Genomic DNA, 21,528 nt, shown 5'->3' on the forward strand with positions numbered 1-21,528 from the left:
TTTACAGGAAATCAACCCTGAATATTCATTGGAAGGACTGTTGGTGAAGCTCCAATACTTTGGCCACCTGCTGCGAAGAGCCGAGTCACTGGAAAAGACCCTGATGCTGGGAAAGCTTGAAGGCAGAAGGAGAAGGGAGAGGCAGAGAACGAGATGGTTAGATAGCATCACTTACTCAGTGGACGTGAATTTGGGCAAACTCCAGGAGACAGTGGAGGAAACGCAAAGGAGCCTGGCACGCCACCTCTGTGGGGTCACAGAGAACCAGGCATGATACAACTGAAGAGCAGCAGCAAGCGATCAACATTCTAGAGATAGTCTAAAATGTACACGTGCCTCTAGTACTGTCTTTTAACCCTGGCAGTACTTGAAATTTTCATCATCTAACTTTTCTTTTTATTGGAGAAGCTCTTTATCATAATATTGACAAATATTGAGCAGTGTATAGGTATGTTGTAGTGTGATGCAGTGAGATGAGAACTGGTTTTGGAGTCAGGCTTACTTAGGTTCTTAAACCAGATTTTCCTCTTAGCTATGTAATTTCAGTCAGTTTACTCTCTTTGAGCCCTAGTCTTCTAATTTTGGGACTTCCCTGATAGCTCAGTTGGTAAAGAATCCACCTGTAATGCAGGGACCTCAGTTCGATTCCTGGGTTGGGAAGATCCGCTAGAGAAGGGATAGGCTACCCACTCCAGTATTCTTGGGCTTCCCTTGTGGCTCAGCTGGTAAAGAATCCGCCTGCAATGCGGGAGACCTGGGCTTGATCCAAAGGGGGTCTTCCCCTGGGTTGGGAAGATCCCCTGGAGAAGGGAAAGGCTGCCCACTCCAGTGTTCTGGCCTGGAGAATTCCGTGGGGTCGCAAAGAGTCAGACATGACTAAGCGACTTTCACATTTCTAAGTTTTAAAATAGAGCATCAAGACACTCATTACTGATATGAGGATTTAGTCAGTTCAGTCACTCAGTTGTGTCCAACTCTTTGCGACACCATGAGGATTTAAGATAATATATGTGAATTGTCACAGTGCCCATCCATTTTTTACTGTTATTCATCAGCTTTGAATCAACCCCTGAGTGCTTGGACAAAGAAGTGAAAGCTGTATTTCCTTTTCTCAAGGATCCTGAAATCTAGTGAGGGAGACGGTGCTAAGTGAAAGGTACTGTGGAAACCCAGCAGTATAGGATTAAGCTGAGAGGCCTGAACGGTGATAATGTCCTTAGTTTAGAAGCTAAGAGAATAGTGTGGGAGCCATGCTGTTTGGGTTGAAAGCCTGCTCTGCCGCCACTGATAATGAACAAATTGCTTGACCTGTCTGTCTCACTTTTCTTATCTATAAAATGGATGTCATATCATATAACATTGTTTTGGAAATTGAGTTGATGTAAAAATCCTAGAAAAGCACATAACAATTCAGTAAGAGTTAGCTTTCCTCATTCCTGGGGAAAATACAAGTATCTTTGATTTATTGAAGCAAAAAATATTTATTCTTTGGCATTCACCTATGCCTTTGTCTTCCCTGCTAAAATTCCACTTTCTATGCTAGCCAATCTTCTTTATTTTTGACTAGGAAGAGTCAATTTTTAACATAAATTAATAGATCTGACCCTCTAGGAAATTAATATATATATTAAAGTATTAAAAGTATATATACTTTATTTAAGGTGAGGTAAGTAAAGAGTAAGGTAAGGAGAAGTTTATTAATTAGTAATTTTTTTGTTAACATTTAAACTAAGATAAACAAAGCTAGCTGAGGGAAAATCTCAAAGCTACATAATAGTTCTTTTTATTCTAATCTGCCTTTCTGTGTATTAGGTTAACAGTTGAAAAAAAGTAAATAACATGCCTTTGTAAAAACAAACAGTGATTATTCTCTTCTGAGAGTATCCAACATACAACTTCTAATTTTTATCCACTCTGATTTGCATATCTTGTATACTTTAATTTCCATTTCAGTTTGAGGTAGAGCCTGATAATAAAGGGAATCTATTAAAATTTTAAATCATAGAGTTGTGAGAGTCATATGAGGAAATAAAAGAAATGACGGTTGTAAGGATGTGGAAGTGATACAATTATTAAATGGTTGTAAGACATGAAATTACAGAAAGCATTTAAATTTGGATAAGAAAAATTATATTATTGAATTTGAGTATTATTAATAAAAGAATACTTGAATTCTGAGTTAGTTATGGCATTGTTTTTAAAAGAACATACGTGACAAATATCTTTTAAACAACTGGGCTTTTCTTTGGAAGTACAAACATGAAATTATATAAATTAATTAGCTTATAAATGGTTCCACCAACAGACTCAAGGACAAGAGTACTTCTTTGGCAGAAGAATGGATGAAGTACTCAAAAACAGCTTGTGGTTTCTTTGCATTTTTGCATGAAATTGTCTTTTAGCATTCTTGAAATGTGGGAATATTCAGGAAAAGTATTTGTTGTGAATCACTTCTTTGTCTGGGACTGAGTATTCACAACATCTGTATCTGTGCTCTTGTGTTTCCACACTTGATTTTTTCCTAGAATAAATCACATGGCCCTGTGGCCTTGGACGGTCATAAAGTAAAATACAAATAATTAATTTTTTTATGTTGAAAAATGAAAGCACATCCCACCTGTAAATTTATTTGTGAATTTACAAGAACGTTTTCTATAGAGTAGAGCACTTTCCAGATAATCTTATTTCAAGCCAAAGATTTTAGGACCCTAATAACTACTGAAATAATCTTGAGGCTTTTTCTTCATTTATACCTCACTGCTGTCAAATGGTCAAGTATCTACCGAATGGGATTAAATTCCAGACAGTCTAGCACTGATCAGGGAATCCATACCTCTCTTTGCAGTGGTAGACAAGGATTAATGCATAATTCCACACACCTATAGGTAGTAAAATTAAACTGTTTTTTGGATTATATATGGATGTTTCATTTTATTTTTTCTTTTTTGAATAGATTCCAAATCCTTTGTTTGATCTGGCTGGAATAACATGTGGACACTTTCTTGTACCTTTTTGGACTTTCTTTGGTGCAACCCTGATTGGAAAAGCAATAATTAAAATGCATATCCAGGTAATTATACCCTTTGACTCCCTGCTCAATGATGATGAACCCATTAAAAGGCACTGAAAAAATATTCCCCTTGCTCTTTCCAAGACAAATTGTTAGGATTTTGAGTTCTGCTCCTTAGTGGATTGGTATTCAGACACAGAACATCACTGAAGATTACTGGGGGCAGTTTTCCCTTCTTCTGTTGGAAAATTATTCCTCCTTGTTTTCTTTCTTTCCTTCTTTTGTCCCTTCCTTTCTCTGTATCGTTATTTCACTTTTGCCTTTTGAAACTTTTAACCCAAGACTTTTACCAAACAAAAACTGATCATGAGCTGAGGAAGTATTCTCTTTCATTAATTCTACTTTTCTTTCACATATTCTGTATATAACACTTCCTCTCAAGGCACCGATATCCTTTACAAAATACCAGCCAGGTGTTAGTGTGGAGAATGGAGAAGAAAGTGGGCCCTGAGGAGGCGAAGAGATGTGGGTTTTGGTTAGAGAAGTGAGAATCTGCTAGTCTCAAAGCCACTCTTAACATAATCTTTAGGATAAGGATGTGGGGGAGGTGTGGGGTTGGAGGCAGTGTGAGTGTGTGTGTGTACTAGAGCAGAGAAAAGAGACCAAGGACTTAAATGAGAGGAAATGAATATATGCTTCTAAGACTTTGATATGAGTTGATAGGAGTAGTATAAAAGGCAAATCCTACTGGAATAAAATAGAGTTAACATGCAAAAGATTGTCTTAATTAATGAGGCTTGCAAGGAAGCATTCACCAGAGGAAAGGCAAAAACAGTGAGTAATGTCTTCAACCCTGGTCTGATTCCATAATAATTGAAAGGACGTCTATCCCCCAAGTTTCTACTCACCACCTCTCTACCTCCAGTTCTTAGACGAATAAAAAGGAAGACTTGAGGGACTTCGCTGGTGGTCCAATGGTTAAGAACCCGCCTGGCCATGCAGGGGGAGCAGGTTCAGTCCCTGGTCAGGGGCCAAGGGAGCCTACACACTGCAGCTAGAGAGTTTGTGCACCACGAAGAAGACCCCATGTGCCAAGCTAAGACCCGAGGCAGCCAGATAGATAAATAAGTTTGTTTTTTTTTTTTTAAAGGAAAACTTTAGCTCCTTCTGCCTGCCCAGTTTCTAATATTAGATTTTGGTGTTTAGGATGAGTTTATTGAGCTTGTCTTCTAATCCTGCCATGATAATCACTTGAAATTTCAAGACTTTATTGTTATTCTCCTTCAAGGAATATAGTTTCTCCTACTTATATTAAGTAAGTGTGTTGTTCAAGACGATGGGTTTTTAAATACTGCAATGCTAGTTATTTGGTAAAGATTTAAAACACTGTAATAGGATTTTTCTAATAATAAAATCATTTCACTTTTTGAAGTCCTTTGAGAGTGTTAATACTTAAGGAACAATAACAGATTCTTTTCATTCCCTTTATAATAGCAACTTCTCTAGGAATCCATAAACTTTATATATTCTGCTTTATGAATTATACTGACTTTCTATAAAATACAGTAAAATATATTATGCTAAAAGTACCCTATAGTTATAGAGTTTTTAACATTCTCAGTTTTTTTTCAAGTTATGATAATAATGCTTAATTTTTTAATTTAGTGCTTCACACTCTAAAGTACTTAATGTATGCCATCTGATTTAATTCTTATAATCCTGGGATAGAGAAATTACTACTCCCATTTTGTAATTATCAAACTTAGAGAAGGAAGTAGGTGCCTAAAAGAGTAAGTAACAGCTGGAATTTGAACCTGAGTCTTTCGGCTTCAACTTCATTGTTCTTTCCACTCTTTTGCATTGCCTTACTGTAATTTATTTATATGATCTCAAAAACTGAAATGTTTAAGGCCTGTTATTTGTCAGGATCTATGCCAAGCAGTTTGCATTGGTTATCTCAGAACAATCCTGTGATGTGGTTATTATCCACATTTCATAGATCGGAGGGCCTAGAATTCAAACCAAACTCTAAAGTCAAAGCTCATTCATTCCCTGTATCTGTGTGGAAGCAAAGAAAGAAGGCTAAAATCCATCTGTGTTTCTGAAAGGAAAAAAATCTGAGTTCCTTCACTAAACTGAGACCACGGGATATGTTTGTTGTGTTCCGTTGTATCAGAGAGACATACTTTCTAAAGGCATGTCACTTGATGTGCATCCAGATGTAGCTCAGGGCCACAAACATTTCTCATTCCTTGGGTAAGCAGTATTAGTGAGTAATATAAACATTACAAGTATTTCTAAAACAATAGGGCAGACACACTACACACAGACTTTTCTGTAATTTGATAGTAAACTCTTCTGGTCCTCTTCTCTTTTTTCCTCAGTTTAAACTAGACAACTTCCCTTGATATATGTTGTTACTTTTATTTATATCTTGCTATCTGTTAAACATCCCCTAAAAGAAATCAACCCACCTAATAATGTTAATTAAGGATTTCTCTTTCTACTGGACAAGTTCAATTCCTGTGCCTGTATACAGTCCCTTAGAAATATTTCTGTTCTCCTAAATGATGAAGAAAGGAAGAAGTCAACATGCTTATATAATATTTCATGTACCATATAATTTACTTACCATGTGTATTCTTTATTGCCTCTCAACTTTCTCCCTACCACCAAATGCACACATACTGAAATATAAGCTCCGTGAGGACAGTTTTTTGTTTCTTGGCTCTCCAAGGTATTCTAGTGCCTAGAATAGCATCTGGCATGTAGTTAGCACTCAGTAAATATTTAATATATGATTCAGCCTGTGATTCTTCTTTCCAGAATCTGGAGGCATCTTCTTTTGCAGATGTATAGTTTCTTCTTTGTTCTGTTGGTGCCATTAGTTCCCTACACTCATATCTTTTTTTTTTCCTACTCTACCCTTATTTTCTTTGTACACATGGTTGATTGGGCTCTTTGGGGATCTGTGCCTTTTTTTTATTATTTGGTAGAATCCCCATTCAGATGATTCTGAGACATATGTTCTTAAATGTTCTGAGACATATGTTCTTAAGTGTCTTGCCTAGCACAGTGAATTTTCAAACTGTTATATATAAAAAGAAAGTCTTGTTTTGTTTTTAAGAAATGAAATTGTGCAATTATCCTGGCATTGGCTTATTTTGAATGTTAGGAAATGATGGTAGGGAAAACACGTGGTATAGTCACTGAGAGGCAAATCATTAGCTCTGTTTTTTAGTAAAAGATCTATAGCTCTGAGTAACTGGCTTTTAGTATGGATACTTAGAAGAGTCCTATATATTAATGCTTTTCTCATAAATGATCTATACTAATTGTCTTATTAGCTTCATAATCTTCATACACCATTCGTGTAGGATTGTTTATAAATCATCATCCATCTTGTAACTGTTTGATATCTATATGTGCTTACTTTTTTCATAAGATAAGAAATATCTTTTTCACATTAATAGATACCTAAGTGAAGTGAAAGTTGCTCAGTTGTGTGCGACTCTTTGTGACCCTTGGACTATATAGTCCGGAATTCTCCAGGCCAGAATACTGGAGTGGGTAGCTCTTCCCTTCTCTAGGGGATCTTCCTAACCCAGGGATCAAACCCAGGTCTCCTACATTGCAGGAGGATTCTTTACCAATTGAGCCACCAGAGAAACCCAATAGATACCAGTAGATACCTACTGCTACTGCTAAGTCACTTCAGTCGTGTCTAACTCTGTGCAACCCCATAGGCAGCAGCCCACCAGGCTCCCGCGTCCCTGGGATTCTCCAGGCAGGAACACTGGAGTGGGTTGCCATTTCCTTCTCCAATGCGTGAAAGTGAAAAGTGGAAGTGAAGTAGCTCAGTCATGTCTGACTTTTCTCGACCCTATGGACTGCAGCCTACCAGGCTCCCCTGCCCATGGGATTCTCTAGGCAAGAGTACTGGAGTGGGGTGCCATTGCCTTCTCCGATAGATACCTAAACAAATACCAAAAAGGACTATGAACTTATTTTTCTAGCCTTATTTCTTTCTCACATGTCCAACTGTGCAACTGTCAGTGTCTTTGTTAACCCTAGGACATTGATTAAGAAAATATCATTGCCTGATTAATCTTCTACTGAAATAACAAGCTTTAGTCTGAATTAACCACTTTGGTGAGATGCGCAGTGGATGGCTAACACGATGTTATTTAATTTCACTTCCCTCCCATTTAGTCGTATAGGCTATAGTTATTATTTAATGCACAGTAACAAAGCACTGGAGAGTTTGTTTTTAGGAATTAAAAGAATTTAGAATTACTCATATTTATTCAGAGAATTGGACTTTCCAGGTGATTCAGTGGTAGAGGACCCACCTGCCAATGCAGGAGATGTGGGTTTGATCTCTGGCTCAGGAAGATCCCCTGGAGAAGGAAATGGCAACCTACTCTAGTAGTCCTACCTGGGATATCCCATGGACAGAGCAGCCTGGCCGGCTACAGTTCATGGGGTAGCAAAAGAGTCAGACATCACTTAGTGACTAAACCTCAACAACAATTCAGAGAATTATCATCAGTCCTTTAAAGCTAAATTTTAATATCATTTTCAGAATCTCAAATTAGTTGTACTTATGTGACCTTTTCTTTCTTTCTGTGAACTTCTGTAATACACTGTTTTTACTGCTGAGGCCTTTACAGTTTATCCTTATACGTATTATTTTTTGTACTTAATCGTCTTTATACTGTACATCGGAAAACTCGTAAATTTCTTCAGCATATTAAAGAAGTATTCTTCCCATCTTTGTGTTCCATAAAAGTCTTATTAATGCTTACATTATCCATAGTAAGTACTTTTTGTAATATATGCTGAGTTGAAAATACTTGCTACCTGTAAGCCTAAAGGCATCTTTCTTTATGAGTTAAGTAAGGAATCAGTATCTTAATTAATGAAGAATACCTTAGTAACACCAAACAGAAAATTCCCCAGATCTGATAAAGATTCCCCAAAACTTGTTGATATCTTTGCCTGTACCCTCAGCCTGAAAATCCAAGCTTATTCAGGATCTGAGAATGAAACTTTCAGTGATACTTTTTTAAAAACAATTGGCATATAATTGCTTTACAGTGTTTTGTTAGTTTCTGGTGTACAGCAGTGAGAATCAGCCTTAAGAATACAGGTATCCCCTCCCTCTTGAGCCTCCTTCCCACCCACCTCCCTGCCCCACTCCTCTAGGTCGTCACAGAGCGTAGAGCCGAGCTCGCTGTGCTGTGCAGCAGCCTCCCCCTAGCTATCTGTGTTACACGCGGTAGTGTGTACACGTCAGTGCTACTCTCCCAGTTCATCCCACCCGCTCCTGTCTCTTCTCTACATCTGTCTCTATTACCGCGCTGCAGATATGTTCATCAGTACCTTTTTTCTGGATACCATAGATGTGCATTAACATACTGTATTTGTTGGCTGAGTAATAATCCATCGTATATATGTACCACATCCTCTTTATCCATTCATCTGTTGATGGACATTTAGGTTGATTCCGTGTCCTGGCTGTTGTAAATAGTGCTGCAGTGAGCACTGGGCTACATGTGTCTCTTTGAATTATGGTTTTCTCAGTTTATATGCCCTGTAGTGGGATTACTGGGTCACTTGGTAGTTTTTAGTTTTTTAAGAAACCTCTATACTGTTCTCCATAGTGATTGTATTAATTTACATTTCCACCAATAGTGCAAGAGGGTTCCCTTTTCTCTACATCCTCTCCAGCATTTATTGTTTGTAGATTTTTTTTGACGGTGGCCATTGTGACAGGTGTGAAGTGATACCTCATTGTAGTTCGATTTGCATTTCTCTAATAATGAGCTGTGTTGAGCATCTTTTCAGGTATTTGTTGGTCATCTGTATGTCTTCTTTGGAGAAATGTTTGTTTAGGTCTCCCGCCCATTTTTTTATTGGGTTGTTTGTGGTTTTGATATTGAGCTACATGAGCTTGTATATTTTGGAGATTAATCCTTTGTCAGTTGCTTCCTTTGCAAATATTTTCTCCCATTCTGAGAGCTGTCCTTTCGTCTTGTTTATGGTTTCCTTTGCTGTGCAAGAGCTTTTTAGGTTCAATTAGGTCCCATTTGTTTAATTTTGTTTTCATTACCATAGGAGGTCAAGAAGGATCTTGCTGCCATTTATGTCAGAGTGTTCTGCCTGTTTTCCTCTAAGAGTTTTAGTATCTGGCCTTACATTTAGCTCTTTAATCCACTTTTAGTTTTTTTTTTGAATGGTATTAGGGAGTGTTCTAATTTCATCCTTTTACCTGTAGCTGTCCAGTCTTCCCAGCACTGTTTATTGAAGAAGCTCTGTTGTCCATTGTATATTCTTTCTTCTTTTTAAGGACAAGGTGACCTTGTGTGAGGTTTATCTCTGGTCTTCCTGTCCTCTTCCATTGATCTATATTTCTGTTTTTGTCGCAGTACCATACCGTCTTGATTACTGTATCTTTGCAGTGTAGTCTGAAGTCAGGGAGCTTGATTTGTCTAGCTCTTTTTCTTTCTCAAGATTGCTTTGACTATTCAAATTCTTTTGTAAAAACTGTCCATAAAGGATATGGAAGATCCTCTGGATTAGATTTAGCCCAGACACCTGTCATCAAACTGATCAACTTTAATTTCAGTGATGGAGGCCATACGGGAACCCATGACCTCAGTTGTATACTCCATTCTAAAACACGTAGAACATGTGGATCATGCACCCAGCCTTGGGTTTCGTGACTCATATTTTTCCCTCAGACATGGTCATGTATCCTGGCAAGATGAGAACTGTGCTTAAGGAAAAACATCTTTCAAATACAAAGTAGGTAGCATTTGTCAGATGGTGTTTGGTTTTGTTTTTTAAGAGCTTTTTAAATTGCAGTTAGCACTGTTGTCAGAATTGTGAGTTTATATCGGTTTTTTTGATAATAAGAGAAATCTTTATTTTGACTGGCATTTTCTTTACAGAAACTCTTCGTGATCGTAGCATTCAGCAAACATATAGTGGAGCAGATGGTGGCTTTCATTGGGTGAGTAACCTTTAAGGGCTAATGCTCTCATCATGGTTTGAATGAGAGGACAGGTGTGAAAAGGAATTCTTGTATACAATTTTTGTGATAGCTCTTTATTCTTGGAGTAGGAAAAATATTTTGCCCCATTATTAGTTAAATTGAAGGTAAACCTCTTACAGTAGGGAGTGATGAAGCTCAGATTATCCTTGTTTAATTCTGAGCCAAACATGTATCAAGTCATATAATTCTTGATTTAAAAGAAGCTTTGCAGTTTGAGACTTGCCTCTCCAAAGAAATACGAAATTCTCTTTAGTACAAGACATGTGTATATCCTTAAGAGTTTAACGGTGCTTTGGTACAATGCTATGACTTTCAGCCAAAATTGGATGCCAGATACACAGTTGTATTTCATTTGTATATAATCCTACATAAAATATTAACATTTCATTAAGTAAGGCTTGATAAGATACCAAAATATGTGTTATGAATCTATTACTTCATTAGAAAAAAATTAGGCCGTTTTAAAAGGCTATCCAAAGCTTTTATTTGTATGTCTAAATGAGTAACAGCAGTTTTAACATATGCTTTAAATGACAGTGTCACAAACTTTTGGACTTGACTTTGATAAAACAGTATGGAAAGGACTGTTTGGTTAATCAAATTAATGTCAACTTGAATGTGAATCCTGCCAGATAGTAAATGAGCCCTTTTTTTTCAGTATATGATTTTTTTTTTAATTCAGTGTTTGTGAGTGAGAGGTTTTCTTTTCATTTAATAGCATAAATGTCCTATGGTGGGTTAGTGGGAAAGTGTTAAATTGTGTTTAAAATGTGTAAATTGAAGTGTCCTTTATGTAGTTTAACACAAATCTTTATCCTAAAACCTTTTATTAAAAAAAACTTTTATGAAAAATTTTGCTCTTGAAAACTTGCCACTTGATAGTGAGTTCATAAATACTAGTTTTATTATTCTTTGGACCGTTCATTGTATATTACTTACTCTTTTCTGTGTATGGTATGTTCTATGATAAAAGAGTTGTTAAAATTTTCTGCTTAGGTATTAATATAGCAATTGAGGAAAAACATATTCTTGAGAATATACTCAGTGGAGTCAACCATTGATTTTACAACCTACTCTTCTGATTAGGAATATAGATTATGTTTTGTAAATTAAATTTTAATTACTCCAGTTTTTTGTTGCCTGAATTCTTACTTAAAAAGTGGTTTTTAAGTCACAATATGTCACATTCAAAAAGAAAGAAGGAATATTCTTGTCCCTTTTTTGAAATATGAAGGTGACATTTCATCCTTTTAGATTATTGTGCCACCTTGAGAGAATTCTGAAGAACGTACAGGACTACCACACCAACCCACACGCAGGAACGACTGTGCATGCAGCACAGAACATTCATTCTTTCTCCTCTTTTCATACTGAACATTTATAGAAGGAACTTCTCCAGCTACTTCTACATCCTCACCACTAGTACCTTGTGTTTCCCCACCCTTTAGAGTTTCTAAGAAGTTACGTTAGCTACCTATCTCAAACACACACAGCCAGTTTCATTTCCTTCCAGTCTATCTGCCATACTGCAGTTAGTAACCTTTTAAAAATCATGTCTGACCTTGTCACCACCACTGTCTTCACTCCCTGGTTCTTCCTTTTCTTGAAAGCCTTCATTTTTTTTCCCCTTCATTTTTTTCAAAAAAATTTTTAGTTGAAGTACAGTTGATTGACATTGTATTTTCCATTATGGTTTATCACAGGATATTCATATAGTTCCTTGTTGTTTTTCCCCTTCATTCTTAAGGTAAAGCTAAAACTCCTTACCATGGTCTCTGTAGCCCTGAATGATCTGTCCCCTGTAGTTTTCTCTGCTTGAGTCTCCCACAACTGGTCTTTGCTCGTGTTTTTCCCTTTGACCTGCTCAGGGTTTCTCAACCTTGACACTATTGACATGTTAGGCCAGATAATTTTTTGTTGTTGGGGACTGCCCTGCGCATTGTAAGGTATTTAGCTGCACCCTTGTCCTCTACTCACTACATGCCACTAGTATCTCCCAGTTGTGACAATCAAAAATGTCCCCAGACATTGTCACATGTTCCCTGACAAGTAGTAAACTGCTCCTGTCACCACCAATCCCTCTGAGAACTACTCGCCCAGATAATATCCTTTAGACTTCAGCTATTATCTTCACAAAAGCATCTTCCTTGACTGGATCACAATTACCCTTTTTCCTAGGGGCCTCTTAGCAGTATGTAGTGCACGCACTGACAGTTGCGTTTTTACATTCATGTTTGAAGGGTGTATGGTTACTGTTCTTTTGCAACTACCCTGTAAGCTTCTTAATGGCCGAGGCCATGCTTATTTTTGTCTGCTGTTGTGTCCACAGCACCTGGCATCTTGATTGACACATAGCAGGTTCTTGATAAATATCTGGTGAATAAATGAACACGTGGTGTCCAAATAAAGATCTGGCCAGTAGGAATTATCAAATGATTTGTATAGCCCAGATTCTTCTGTTTCCCCAGCCTTTAGAGTTTCTAAGAAGTTACATTACTTATCTATAATAAATAGCAATATGAGATTTCCCTGGGGACCTAGTGGTTAAGACTGTACTTCCAATGCAGGGGGCACAGATTTGATCCCTGGTCAGGGAACTAAGATCCCATTAAGTGTAGTCAAAAAATAAAGTTACAGTAAATAGCCATAAAAGTATTTTTAAGCTAGACCAACATACTAAAGTAACAATTTCTTATTCCTTATATTTTTCAAAATCAGTAGTCCCTTCCCTTGACTGTCTCCTCTAGCACAGCCCCTAAAAAATAATAATAATTCCAGTGATTCCTCTTAAAGATGATTTTACATAAAGTTATTCTGAGATATTCAAGACCTACTGGAATGGGTGGTAGTTTGGTTTGGTTTTGCGTGTATCATATTTTAAAAACTATTTGCAGGACACATGTTGGAATGTCCTGATATCATCATTTCCCCCCCCCAGCACTATCTACAGGGATTATCCATGAACTTGTTTTCCAGATAAAATATTAAGTAGTATAAACAATTAGACCTAGCAGTATAATAATTCTTTATTACCAGATGCTAATGGGTATCTTTTCCATGGGGATGGTCTTGATCCCTGTCTCCTGTACAATGTCACGAACCTCCATCCATACTTCATCAGGCACTCTGTCTATCAGAGCTAGTCCCTTAAATCTATTTCTCACTTCCACTGTATAATCATAAGGGATTTGATTTAGGTCATACCTGAGTGGTCTAATGGTTTTCCCTACTTTCTTCAATCTAAGTCGAAATTTGGCAATAAAGAGTTCATGATCTGAGCCACAGTCGCTCCCAGTCTTGTTTTTGCTGACTGTATAGAGCATCTCCATCGTTGGCTTCAAAGAATATAATCAATCTGATTTTGGTGTTGACCATCTGGTGATGTGCATGTGTAGAGTCTTCTCTTGTGTTGTTGGAAGAGAGTGTTTGCTATGACCAGCGCATTCTCTTGGCAGAACTCTATTAGCTTTTGCCCTGCTTCAAATTCTGAAAGAGATGGGACTACCAGACCACCTGACCTGCCTCTTGAGAAACCTATATGCAGGTCAGGAAGCAACAGTTAGAACTGGACATGGAACAACAGACTGGTTCCAAATAGGAAAAGGAGTATGTCAAGACTGTATATTGTCACCCTGCTTATTTAACTTATGTGCAGAGTACATCATGAGAAATGCTGGTCTGGAAGAAGCATGAGCTGGAATGAAGATTGCCAGGAGAAATATCAATAACCTCAGATATGCAGATGGCACCACCGTTATGGCAGAAAGTGAAGAGGAACTAAAAAGCCTCTTGATGAAAGTGAAAGAGGAGAGTGAAAAAGTTGACTTAAAGCTCAACATTCAGAAAACTAAGATCATGGCATCTGGTCCCATCACTTCATGGGAAAGGGATGGGGAAACAGTGGAAACAGTGTCAGACTTTATTTTTCTGGGCTCCAAAATCACTGCAGATGGTGATTGCAGCCATGAAATTAAAAGACACTTACTCCTTGAAAGGGAAGTTATGAGCAACCTAGATAGCATATTAAAAAGCAGAGATATTACTTTGCCAACAAATGTCCGTCTAGTCAAGGGTATGGTTTTTCCAGTGGTCATGTATGGATGTGAGAGCTGGACTGTGAAGAAAGCTGAGCGCCAAAGAATTGATGTTTTTGAACTGTGGTGGTGGAGAAGACTCTTGAGAATCCCTTGGACTGCAAGGAGATCCAACCAGACCATCCTAAAGGAGACCAGTCCTGGGTGTTCATTGGAAGGACTGACGCTGAGGCTGATACTCCAGTACTTTGGCCACCTCATGCGAAGAGTTGACTCACTGGTGCTGGGAGGGATTGAGGGCAGGAGGAGAAGGGGACAACAGAGGATGAGATGGCTGGATGGCATCACCGACTCAATGCACATTAGTTTGGGTGAACTCCGGGAGTTGGTGATGGACAGGGAGGCCTGGCGTGCTGCGATTCATGGGGTCGAAAAGAGTCGGACTGAGTGACTGAACTGAACTGAACTGAATGGATATCTTTATCATCTTTGTAATAACTTTTATCTTTTAATTGAATTCTCCAGTTAAGCTTGACATGGTTTGTTTTCCTATATTTTGAAGTAGGAAATGCTATACAAGGGTTCAGGTGATAATTAATAAATAATATCCCCAAGCCTCAACTGAAAATTAACTTAAACCAGGAGAATGAATTTTTAGTAGACCTAAATCTCTTATTTTATATCATAATAAATAGCTTAGCAGTTTATTTCAGAAAAGGAAAGGAGACAATTAAAATAATTAATTTTAAAAAAAGGAAAGGAGAACAGCTAAATTGATTCCATAGATTCATTGAACTGAACTGAAAATACTGCATGTAATATGCCATAGAAATATTCTCCTTTCTTAGCTCTCCCTCTTGACACTGTTAATATGATAATTGTGTGTGTGTGTGTGTTTGTGTATGGCAAATCATCAAACTAAACTAGTAAAATTTGGAATATAGCACTTTGAAGGATATTTAAAACTTCAGTTCAGTTCAGTCACTCAGTTGTGTACAACTCTTTGCAACCCCGTAGACTGCAGCACTCCAGGCCTCCCTGTCCATCATCCACTCCCAGAGCTTGTTCAAACTCATGTCCCTTTTTCCATTTCTTTTTCTTGGGGATGGCCTTGATCACTGCCTCCTGTACAATGTCACAAATGTCTGTCCATAGCTCTTCAGGCACTCTATCAGATCTAATCCTTTGAATCTATTTGTCACTTGCACTGTGTAATCGTAAGGGATTTGATTTAGGTCATACCTGAATGGTCTAGTGGTTTCCCCCACTTTCTTCAATTTAAGTCTGAATTTGGCAATAAGGAGTTCATGATCTGAGCCACAGTCAGCTCCCGGTCTTGTTTTTGCTGAGTGTATAGAGCTTCTCCTTCTTTGGCTGCAAAGAATATAATCAATCTGATTTCGGTGTTGACTATCTGGTGGTGATGTCCATGTGTAGAGTCTTCTCTTGTGTTGTTGAAAGAGGGTGTTTGCTATGACCAGTGCGTTCACTTGGCAAAACTCTATTAGCCTTTGCCCTGCTTCATTCCGTATTCCAAGGCCAAATTTCCCTGTTATTCCAGTTATTTCTTGACTTCCTGCTTTTGCATTCCAGTCCCCTATAATGAAAAGGACATCTTTTTTGGGTATTAGTTCTAGAAGGTCTTATAGGTCTTCAAAGAACCATTCAACTTCAGCTTCTTCAGCATTACTGGTCAGGGCATAGACTTGGATTACTGTGATATTGAATGCTTTGCCTTGGAAACAAACAGAGATCATTCTGTCATTTTTGAGATTGCATCCAAGTACTGCGTTTCGGACTCTTTTGTTGACTACGACTACATTTATTCTAAGGGATTCTTGTCCACAGTAGTAGATATAATGATCATCTGAGTTAAATTCACCCATTCCAGTCCATTTTAGTTCTCTGATTTGTAAAATGTCGACATTCACTCTTGCCATCACCTGTTTGACCACTTCCAATATGCCTTGATTCAGGGACCTATGCAATATTGCTCTTTACGGCATCAGATTTTACTTCCATCACCATCACCAGTCACATCCACAACTGGGTGTTATTTTTGTTTTGGTTCCGTCTCTTCATTCTTTCTGGAGTTATTTCTCCACTGATCTCCAGTAGCATATTGGGCACCTACAGACCTGGGGAGTTCATTTTTCAGTGTCCTATCTTTTTGCCTTTTCATACTTTTAATGGGGTTCTCAAGGCAAGAATATTGAAGTGGTTTGCCATTCCCTTCTCCAATGGACCATGTTTTGAACCATATTTAAAACTGTTAAGTCACTTCAGTCGTGTCCGACTCTGTGCGACCCCATTGACAGCAGCCTACCAGGCTCCCCCGTCCCTGGGCTTCTCCAGGCAAGAACACTGGAGTGGGTTGCCATTTCCTTCTCCAATGCATGAAAGTGAAAAGTGAAAGTGAAGTCGCTCAGTTGTGTCTGACTCCTAGCAACCCCATGGACTGCAGCCTACCAGGCTCCTCCGTCCATGGGATTTGCCAGGCAAGAGTACTGGAGTGGGTTGCCATTGCCTTCTCCTATGTACCTACAATTAAGGGAGTGATGAATTGTTATGGTAGAGTAAAAATCAAAAGAAAAAATTAAGACAAACTCAGCAACAGTTCAGATTTAAAATTATGAGATACTAAGCCAAGGAAGCATGAAAAATGAATCCTGAGAGTAAGGACAGCTATGGAATATAACGTAAAAAGAGCAGGTAGGCTTTGGACAAAACAAATCTGAGTTTGAATGTAAACGCTGACACAGGCTGCTTATTTAATTCCTCTCTGTATCCACTTGTAATTGCTGTTGTTGCAAACAGTGTTCTTTTGAGTAGCATTTCTTCCCGTTTCAGGAGACCACTGGTGATCTTTCCAACTTGCAGTCAAAATGTGAAATGTGCTATCTCAAAATACCCTACATGTAGTTGAAATGCACTCATGTCAGTGATTTAAAATTCTAAGGCATGTGGATTTTTAAAATGCCTTTCCTCTCCATTTTTATGTTGCCTCTTTTCACCTCTTGTTTTCCAAAGTTTCTGCTGACTGTGAACAGAATGGTTGAGTATTAGGTGACTATTTTATGTGCTGTCAGGGAAGATTGAGGAAGGCTTACTTCTCCTAAAGAAAGTACCCGTTTCTTTACTCTCTGATGAGTAAAACGCCTTTTACCAGGACAAAGTTTTTCATCAAAGAGTTTACAAGTAATTCTTGAGAGTACTATTTATTAAACATCGTGAACACTTCACACACAATTGTGGTTACTGTTTAGTTCTAATTCCAGTCCTATATGATCAGTATTTTCCTTTCTTTTATTGATAAGGATGTGGACTCAGAGTGGCTATAAATAACTCATATAATTTTTTATTTTAGTCTTTTTAACTTAATAACATGTGTATCAGACTATATGTAATCTTTTGAGACTTTTTGCTTATTGTTATGGTGCTAATATTTTTGTGTGCTGCTGAAATCGTTCGTTTTGGGTTCCTCCTCACCAAGGGGGTCGCCCACACCCTCGCTCTCAGGGTGTGTGTCTCTGCCTTGCTTCTAACAGTTTCTCTGTGTGCTCTCCCACTTGCTGTGCTATGTCTCTGGTAATAAACTTTGTACCTGAAAAAAAAATTGTTCATTTTGACCATTGTATATTATCCCATTTATTCATCCACTCTCCCATTGATGAACATTTGAAATGTTTCCTTTTTTTTTTGCTGCTTTGAACAAAAGCATTTGAGAAATGCTTCTATGAGCATTTCTCAGTGCAAGATAGGTGAGCAAGTAGTAGAGCCTAGAGTATGATTAAAGGGAGAGCTCGGAAGCAGGAGAAGGTGGATAAAAAAGAGATTGGACATAAGCAAGATGACTCTTAGTTTTGATAAGTTAGTTTTGCCTGGGGTTTTGTTTCACATTTTGTCTACGCAGGTGTACATGTGGCCTGCCATGTCAGACTACTCACCTCCCCAGGTGGCAAGGGAATAATCATTTAGAGTTGACCATTACATCTCTGGTGGAGAGATTTCTTATCAGTTTTATACAGCTCTGAATGCTGTACTGATGGCTGAAAGAAATATCTCTTCCACAAATGGCTCTAGTCTTAGTGTGACGATGAAATGGCCCAGCTACATAATAAGTATGCCTTTGACCTGTGGTATTTTTAGTATAGCATGTCATGGTATGACACTCGTAAGGTCCCAGAGAGCATATAAGCCCTACCTCCAAACTTTATTGTAATTTTAAAGGTAAATAATTCCCCTCCCTTGACCAGAAATAATATGTAGATTTATTTCTTGCACAGTTCTGGAAAGTAACCATTAGTATCAATAGGCTTAAGGAAAGATATCCCTGTTATCTACTCCTAAATCAAAGGGTTTATCTACTTATATATGAAACTCTGAACAGATATAATGTCAGTAACATATTCTGAAAGGTTAGAAAAAGGTAATAGCCTTGAAAAAGCCTTTTGGTTTATGGTATTTTTGTCAAGAGGACAAAGAAAAGGATCTGAAAAAAGATTAAGCATGTGATGGATTTTTTTTCACTCTCTTGTATCCTAAGCTGAAGTAAGTCAGAGGACAGAACCAAAGAGGGAACTTTGGAGCTTCAAAGGCCTTACATTTGTTACAGCCTTTTTTTTTTTTTTAAGATTTTAAACTTAATTTTTATTTAATTTTAGATTTTCTCCAATGAAAGACTTGGACCTATTTCTTAAAGAGCACGACCAAAGTCTAACTTTAAAATCATGATTAAGATGACATGTTCCTGTATTCTCACGAAATAGAGGATGAGAATTCCCAGAAAATAACATCAAGACTATGACTCGTAACAAACCATAAGCAGATCATTGGCTCATTGTTCGGTTGCCAGGGTCTTATTGGAAGACAAAGTCCCCAGTTTAACCACACAAGAAAGTTTCCATAATTCAGTCATTGAACTCGGGGGATGGGGTTGACTGGAGCAGGGACTTTTTACCAGATACAGAATGTTCCATGCTCTGCTGTCTCCTGTTTCTGAGTTAACTTGACGTTTGACCTCAGAGTCGGACTTGCCTGTGGCAAGAGAGATCATTTTAACCAGAGTAATTAAGTGCTTGAATCTTAATGTTGTTTCTTGTTGGTCAGGTGGTCAGAATGAGCTGTGTTTGCCTGGACTTTTTCTTCTACAGAAAAAAAATCTGTCCTTTCATTTTAAAATATAATGGTTTGCATACTCAATTCTCTTTGACTTTTTTTGATCATTGTAAGATAATCAGAAAAAGTTATGGAAGTGTAGAACACAAATAATTGTATTAACTGGAAGAGGATACAGAGATTTTTAAGACCCCAGCTGCTGAGACTCAGTTGTACATACTGACTTTAATATATATAATCTTCTATACTTCAGGTAGAATACTCCTTCCTCTTCATGTCCTCTTCCTGTAGTTTATCTTCTCTTTTGACTTTTAACTCCTTTGTATTTTTGTTATAGATACAGTGGAGGCAGGATAATGAAAGGTTAAAGCAAGATCTCTGGAGTTAGACTGTAAAGTGAGAAATGGACATTGTATTAGGAAGTTAATATTAACCATAATTAGAGCATTTCAGTAGAATGAGGAATACTGAAACCCAGTTATATCAGACTACATTGTGAGTAAAGAAAAAGTCAGGCCAAGGTCACACCTGACACATTTTTAAGTGTTCTATAAATATGTTGATTAATTGAACTCATTTATTCATTATTAGGGGAGACCTCTGTATATTTTAGGTTGAGGGAAATACTCTAGTAAAAAGCTAGAGATGGAAAATACAAATGAAAAAAAAAGGAAGGACATGGGTTGGATATTAGCATTTAGTAAGAACTCTGCCAGATGCTTTACATATTTTTATGAAACTGCATAATAAAATCTGAAGGGTATTATCACTGGCTTCATGGGAAACTGAAACTATTCAAATTCATGTAAATAGTAAGAAATGTAAGGAGATAGGATCAAAAGCCTGAGTGGATTGATTTATCCTCCTTAACCACTTCTTCCTTCAAGGCTGAAATGAAGATTTCCAAATCTTTTGAAGTGGAGAAGAGGGACATTGAGATAGCTCTGTAGAAGACAATGAAGAAATCTGCTTGAAGTTGGAGATTTGGATGAGAGAGCTGGTTCCCAAAGGCTGCCTCATGTGACAAGAAGCCGGCATGAGTTCTTTCTAGCCGGTCTCCTTGTTCACACTTGTATCAGCCTGGCACTGCTGAAACTTGGTGCTACTGGGGTTATTTTGAGAAACCTGCTGGGGTTGGTACTGTAGGTTTAAATGCATTTTTTCCCCCTTATTCTTCTAATCACCCTTATGGATGAAGTTCATTGAGGTCAGAGATCCTGGCTTTTCTTTTTGAGGTTATGTACTGCATTTAGTGATTTTCTGCCTAATGGTTGGAGTAACTAGATTTTTCTTGATGAGATTAAATTCCTGTCAATAGTCACTTTTTTTTTTTAATCCATTTACCATCATGATATAAAGGCCAGTGAGGTTCCATGCTATTTCACCTTAAGTTTAAAATTCCACAAACTATTCTTTATTCTTGACCTTTGGGTCTGTGGGTCCCTGTTGCTGATTTCTTTTCTTTCTTAGAACTCAGTGGATTCAGCCAGCCACAGATGAATTTGTCACCATATAAAGCTACCATCAGTCTGTCATTTTCTGTAACTGAAATCAGTTGATTTTTAACAGGGTTTTGTTTGGCAGCCAATCACTTTACTTGGTTCTCATAGACCACTTCTTTAGCTCTGGCCTCATTCATTAACATAAATGCCTGTTTGGCTTCTGTTGCTCACGTCTACATTCCGAAATGAGGTTTGTTTTCAAAAGCTTCCCTTTAATGATAGCGTATTTCAAAGAGTAGCTGCTAATTGTAAGGAGGTATTACTTTCATTTTGATTCTCAAAGAAAACAATTCCAAATGTTCAAAAGCAAGTGCAGTTGCCAATTACTTTTTTTGAAAGACGCTGGTGATAGAAATATGCTGTGAGGCAGTAGAAACCATACACCTGATGTTTCTCGATAAAGCAGTGGTCTTCCTTCTACACAGCAGCTAAGAAACTGACGGTGTCAAGTGTTTATAATTCTACTCAGCACACAATAGACTAACTTGAGTACAAAAGAGGTTTTAATAATTTGAAAGGGGCACAGCTGTGAATGAAACTCAAGATGTTTTAATCCCAAATCCTGAGGTTGAATCACAACGAATTTTAGATGGTGCCAGAGACTATCAACTCAAACTTATGTATATGAGAAAGCCCTAGATTTTAACACTTTCATTTCAGTCACCTAGTATTACTGGATCTCAGTTTTACTAGGTTAAATATAAGTTGATTTGCAGCTGACACCAGTTCGTTTACTTGTCATATTCCTGGGTTAATTAGAGATCAATTTGTTTCTCTTTTTCTGTCTCTAATCTCTGAGGACTA

At 37.7% G+C, this 21,528-nt stretch overlaps 1 protein-coding gene across 6 annotated transcripts in view; it reads left to right on the forward strand.

Annotated features, from left to right (window-relative positions):
- VMP1 (vacuole membrane protein 1) overlaps positions 1–21,528 on the forward strand; it is a 128,643-nt gene that overhangs the window by 97,861 nt on the left and 9,254 nt on the right. For 5 of the 6 annotated variants that reach the window (XM_059877873.1, XM_005219886.5, XM_005219885.5 and 2 more), the window contains 2 exons: positions 2,954–3,070; positions 9,967–10,028. In XM_059877873.1, coding sequence (XP_059733856.1) covers positions 2,954–3,070; positions 9,967–10,028 — 179 coding nt within the window. Of the gene's footprint in view, positions 1–2,953; positions 3,071–9,966; positions 10,029–20,109; positions 20,356–21,528 lie in introns of all 6 variants that reach the window. The other variant, XR_009491511.1, reaches the window with a different exon arrangement.

This window comes from Bos taurus, chromosome 19 (genome assembly GCF_002263795.3).
Source record: "Bos taurus isolate L1 Dominette 01449 registration number 42190680 breed Hereford chromosome 19, ARS-UCD2.0, whole genome shotgun sequence".
NCBI classification, from domain to species: Eukaryota; Metazoa; Chordata; class Mammalia; order Artiodactyla; family Bovidae; genus Bos; species Bos taurus.